Genomic DNA, 5,672 nt, shown 5'->3' with positions numbered 1-5,672 from the left:
GCTGTAAATATGGTCTTTAAGAGACTTAAAATTTAACAAAGCTATTAAAACACTCCACACACACTTAAGAGATCAAAACATTACAAAAAGAACAAACAAAATACACCTAAATATATGCAGGCAAATATAGTTAAGTTTAAGGGAATGAATGCCTATGTGAATGTAAAGGTCTTTGGGGCCTAACTGCCTTATAGTGAACTGATACTTTGGGATGACTTGGGGCTCCTGCGGGGCCACAAGGGTCCCCTGGTGTGGATTCCATCCCAAAGGCATTTAATTATTGAGCGTCAGCTATCATAAGCACACTAAGCATCTGATATTCCAGCTCTTGAGACAAAGCACTAAGATGGACAGCATGTGAAAGTCTAAAAGAAAGACCAGCTAATGCAGGGTGTCAGAGAGAGTTAGATCCAAGTAAACAAGCCAGAAAGCATGCCATAAAACTGCATTATTCAAAAGCAAATTTGTTTATTCTCATGCAAACAAGGCCCAGAAATGTGAACAACAAAGTATGTGGACTGCATAGTGTTCCCATGTGCGCCACAAATGCAAGTCCCACATTTAAATGGTGATGCAGTATGTTAATTTCCTGCAGATTGGCATTTCATCAAACAAAAGAGAGGTGAAAATTTTGCTCTTTTTATGCTTCTGCAATACTGGAAAATACATAGTACATTTACGACTAGCACCAGAGTCGACTAAGTAACCCTGTCCTTAGGAGGTGGCACAAACAAAAAGTAAACATAATGGACACTTAAAAATTATGCGTCTTTTTCAACATTTATGCTATAAAAAACGGTGTCTGTTCTTCATTCATGGATGATTTGTAGAGATATTGGAGGGGACACAGTGGTTGCAGTACCCTTACAACAAATCTGGCTCAAACAAAAGGACATAGTGATTAGTTATTGCACCTCTTTGGCCATTTGTCACATTTGCGGCTATTGCCAATTTCTATACACTATTAGTACATAATAAATCACAGGCATGAACTGATGTGCATACAAACAGAAATTAGTATTACAGTTTTTTACAATTGCTAGGACCCATTTCTCAATAGTTCACTTTTTCTTCACATTGTAAATGACAGCAGTCTATGTGGACTAAACTGCAATCATTTTCCATTGCTTTGGCACAAAATGCATTTAATGACTAAACATCTCTCATATTACATTAACTACTTTCTCACGCAAACACAACCACCACCAAAATTAAATGTACCTAAAGGTCAATTTGCACATTTACATACTTTTTTTTCAAAACTTTTGAACTTGAGTTCAAAACTTGACATAATACAAAACAGAAAGACAGCAATTTGCTACACTTCTACAGTAATATTATATTTAAATATATTCCAAATATATTAGATACTATCAAAACAATTAGGTAGCCTAGCTAAACACCTAAACAGGTGTTAGTCTTTCATTTTATTCGTCTACAAAACTTATAATTTTATACTGCAATGTTAACATGGACCATGTAATAGGCTACTGCAGTGAATTCTAAACAGTAAAGAGGTGTCATTCTTGTTTGTAAAGTAATTTTACATAGGAAAACAGAAAAAATGCTACATCTCTTGTTGGTTTCTAGGTCGTTGTTTTATGAGTGACAAAAGGGCTTTTCACACTGCGATTAACCTCGGGTTAACGTCGTTTTATATCGTGTTTTTAACCCTGGGTAATGGTGCATTTCACACTTGTAATATATGAGGGTTTGCGCTACTTTTAACCTGGTGTTATAAACCGCTAGCACTATGTGGCAAACGTGTACCGTGTGAAACGAAACGGTTAGCGATCGTGTCGTACCTCGTATTCTTGTGCTTTGGATACGACGTGCGTAACATGTCGTTTCAACGTTTAAGGGGGAAATTGTCAAATGGTGACGGAAAACCCGTAAATTGGAGTGAAGAAGAGACTGTTTTATTTTTACTTTTATAGTCCACTGAAAAGTCCATTCAGAAAATGTACAGTCTGCAATACGAGGTTGCCTAATGCTAGAGCTGTTGTGTAATCAGGTTGCGTTCTGTGTTCATTCATTCATTAAATGACACTGCAAATAAGAACGCTTACAGAATGATTCAGGGTTAACTATTTCAAGTGTGAAAAGCCCTAAAGGGTGTTTGTTGGGCGACAACCTTAACTGGTGTAATGATATTAAGTGTTTTGGTGTTTTTAGTGCATTTTGGAGGTGCCAAGCTGAAAGTTGGTAAGGAGAACAGTGTGAAGAGTTTTGAAAAGTATTGAGAAATGTGTCCTAGCATTGTAAAAAAAAAAAAAAAACTGTAATGAGAGGGTTACGGCTCTTTGCAGTAAAAAAAAAATTGTAGTGTATTGGCCAGGTTTCATATATATGTATTCAAATATCACAATAATGAAAATGACGAACAAAACAAACACAGAAGCATTTGAGATGCGACAATCTCCACTTCCTCGAGCTCCTACGATGCTTCCTCTGTTTTATTCTTCTCTTCAGCTTTATTCTCTTCAACTTTCGCCCCTTCCTGTTCCACATCTGTTTTTTTCTCTTCCTCTGGCTTCTGCTCTTCGGCCGCTGCCTCCTCAATCACTGGCTCGTCTTCTTTCTCCACCTCCTTTGCCGCCTGTGGCTCTGCCTTCAGCGGCTCTGCCTGTGCATTGGCTGCCGGCTCTGCCTGTGCATTGGCTGCCGCCTCAGCCTGCGTCTCCTGGGTTGAACTCTCTGGTTGTGTTTCTTTTTCCAAAGAACGCTGTTCGCTGACAGCCTGCGCCAGATAGCCAATCAGATTCATATACTCCTGGAAGCTGACCTTCCCATCCTCGTTGTTGTCAAGCTGTTGACGCATGTTTTTTACTGCCTCATTGTCCTCTGAGCCCTAAACACAAAGTTCCTCACATGTTAATCTCTAATGAAACAAGTTTGCAGCTTGTATTGATTGTCATTTCACACTGAAATGGAATAAACCGCTCATGGTGATACAATGTCCAATATAAACTAGATTCTAACAACTTCCTGAAATAAAAGTAAGTGGTTTTTGCTCATGAATAACCTGCCATCACAATGTCGAGGTGTTTTTACGTGTTTTTTACCATGTTGTCGTCGATGATTCAGCTGTTTAAATATGTAAATCTATAGCAAGTTTACAGACCCGGTTATGGTCTGCCAGGCAAAATTATTGTTTTGAACATTAATAATGCACTTCTCCACAAGAAACTGCACGATTTGAGTTATCATTCATGTCAGCAGCCCAAACAGTGTGAGATGAATGAGCAACACTAAAAGTTTTCCTCTGTAATTTAATGTGGCACCGGAGCAAATAACACAGCAGCATTCTTCATGCTAAATTACTATTTGGACACAACTTTGTGGTTTCTGCTTAGCTCATCAAAGTCCAGATAATAAGGAACTACTCGAAAAAGAAATAGACCAGGGCCAACCTGTAGCCATGGAAAAAACGAGTGTACTGAAAGATCTTTGACGAATATGGTAACTGAATGATGAATGAATATCAAACAAAGAGTTGCTAGATTTAACAAAACGCAGCTTCTAACCGTCAGAATGTTTTTTAGCTGGCCCTTCACGAGGCTCTGGAACTCCTTCCCTCCGAGGTTTTCCTTGCCCTTGGATGACTTCAGGAACACACTCACCACGGTTTTAATTGCTGCCTCCATCTTTGCTTTCGCTCTACAAGAAGATGAAAAAAGAGAAACATTTGCTATACAACTGACATTTGGGTTGCACGGATATTAAAATTACAGCTGATGGATGATAAATGACCAATATTAAAATTCTACACTATTTTGTTGAAATAAATTATAGATAAAACACTAAAAACTAACAATCATTTTAAAGGCTACAAGTAAATTAAGGCATCACAACATTATAATGCACATCATGGAAAATGGGAAATATTATATTTTCTCAAATTTACACTAGCGTTCAAAATGTTATGTCAGTAGGATTTTTATTGTTTTTGAAATAAATCTCTTACTGACCCAAAACTTTTAAACGGTAGTGTACAATTAACAGTTATTAAAATATTTGTTTTTATAGAGTAAAGGTAAATGAGCTTTGATTAATAGTTCATTGTAAAAAATGACTGTGAATTTAACAGTAAAAGACTAAAAATGCTACGGTAAAAACCCATTAAATGGTTAACGGTAAGTTCCCCCACTATATATGATGAAAACTGTATTGGACATTACATGTAGCTAATTTTACGGTAGTATACCTTTTTTGGAAGTGAAAAAGAACGTATAATTTGCAGTGAATAACCGTAAACTGAGATTCCCAGAATTCCCTGCGTTACATTTCAAATTTGATGTTTTTTGTTGAAATAACTATGTTTCTTCTTAGTTTTTTCTTATCACTTTTGTAGGGTTGTATGTTACATTTAATGTTGTTAAATTAATGTTTATTGCATTATTTCAGTTTCATGTGTGTTACCATAATGTTGTTTAGTGTTTGTGTGAATGACACTGTGCACCTTCTATATATGTTAATATTTAAAAGCTACTTGTGATGGGCTTTGGTTCAATCATGTGACTTTCTCATCACCACCTGCTGGTTATCAGTGTATTACAAAGGTACAAAACAGATTTCATTACTTCAATAGATTGGTATATTAACATTATATCAGTTAATGAAATGATGGTATTTAAATGTAAATTTAAGTTAAAACCGTAAAACCTAAAATGTTGCTACCGTATTTTTTATGGTAAAATTCTGGCAATCACAACTGCCGTTTTTTTTACTGTATATTTACATAATTTTTTTTTACAGTGTAATCTAAATGACAATCAGTCAATCAATGCATAAATAAATGCATGAATAAACAAATCCCTTTCATTTGGTTTTTCATTTGCCAGGCGAAAATCAAAAGTCTGATTTAAGTTTAATACTTTAAAGGGGTCATATGATGCGATTTCAAGTTTTCACATTAAAGCATGTCAACATATTCTGTTACACCAAATACACAAAATAATGATCTTTAAAAAAGCATCATATGACCCCTTTAAACAAACCCTAACCCTAAGTTGAAGTGGGATCATTAGAGGCTTGGTGACATTTCCTCATAAAGGGTAGGCCCAACACTCTACTGAGTCCATTTACTAAGTGTACAGTACCTGAAAGTCTACTAGGGTGTGGAGAATGGAAATCTTGGGGGTTAGAACTGACAGTCAATTGCAGATAAGGGAAGAGAGAAGAAAGAGGCAAGTCGCCAGTGGCTGTCCTGATCTTTGATAGGTCATCTGATCTACTGATGACCAAACCACACAGCGGCTTCATGTTTCTCAAGGGATTACCAACAGCTCAAACATCCCTTCTTTCCTCACTCACTCTTTTTTTAGTTCTGTAGTTTGTCCCTCTTGCTCTTCACACCTCTTTCAATGTAAAGAATTCAGTCCTGCTTTCCCCTTTCTTTCTTGACCAGCATTGCTTCTCCTTTGTCACGTATAAAATTTCACCAATGCAGGCACACGTTCACTCTCTCTTGCATTCCACTACAAATTTTTACTGATTGGCCAAAGTTTCAAAGGAAATGCCAACAGCCAATCGCCGTGCCTCATTAATGAATGGCATTACTCAGATTTTTTGATGAGGTGCGAAAGGTCATTACTCAGCTATGTTCGGCATGAAGATGCGGCGATTAGATTTATAAAAAAAAAAACAAAAAAAAAAAAAAGGATAATTTC

The 5,672-nt window shown here is 36.6% G+C and overlaps 1 protein-coding gene across 1 annotated transcript in view; it reads right to left on the bottom strand.

The window, feature by feature from the left end:
* The window catches only part of LOC107693314 (nucleolar protein 9-like), a 9,840-nt gene continuing 4,168 nt past the window's right edge, over positions 1-5,672 (bottom strand). Inside the window, exons 2-3 of the mRNA XM_016492648.1 lie at positions 3,624-3,660; positions 1-2,851 (exon numbers count right to left, since the gene is read on the bottom strand). Coding sequence (XP_016348134.1) covers positions 2,438-2,851; positions 3,624-3,647 — 438 coding nt within the window. The 5' untranslated portion in view covers positions 3,648-3,660 and the 3' untranslated portion in view covers positions 1-2,437. The remainder of the gene's footprint in view (positions 2,852-3,623; positions 3,661-5,672) is intronic.

Source organism: Sinocyclocheilus anshuiensis, unplaced genomic scaffold, assembly GCF_001515605.1.
Source record: "Sinocyclocheilus anshuiensis isolate Anshui unplaced genomic scaffold, SAMN03320099.WGS_v1.1 scaffold566, whole genome shotgun sequence".
NCBI lineage: Eukaryota > Metazoa > Chordata > Actinopteri > Cypriniformes > Cyprinidae > Sinocyclocheilus > Sinocyclocheilus anshuiensis.
The sequence above is the reverse complement of the archived record's forward strand: the minus strand, read 5'-3'. Positions and strand labels throughout refer to the sequence as shown.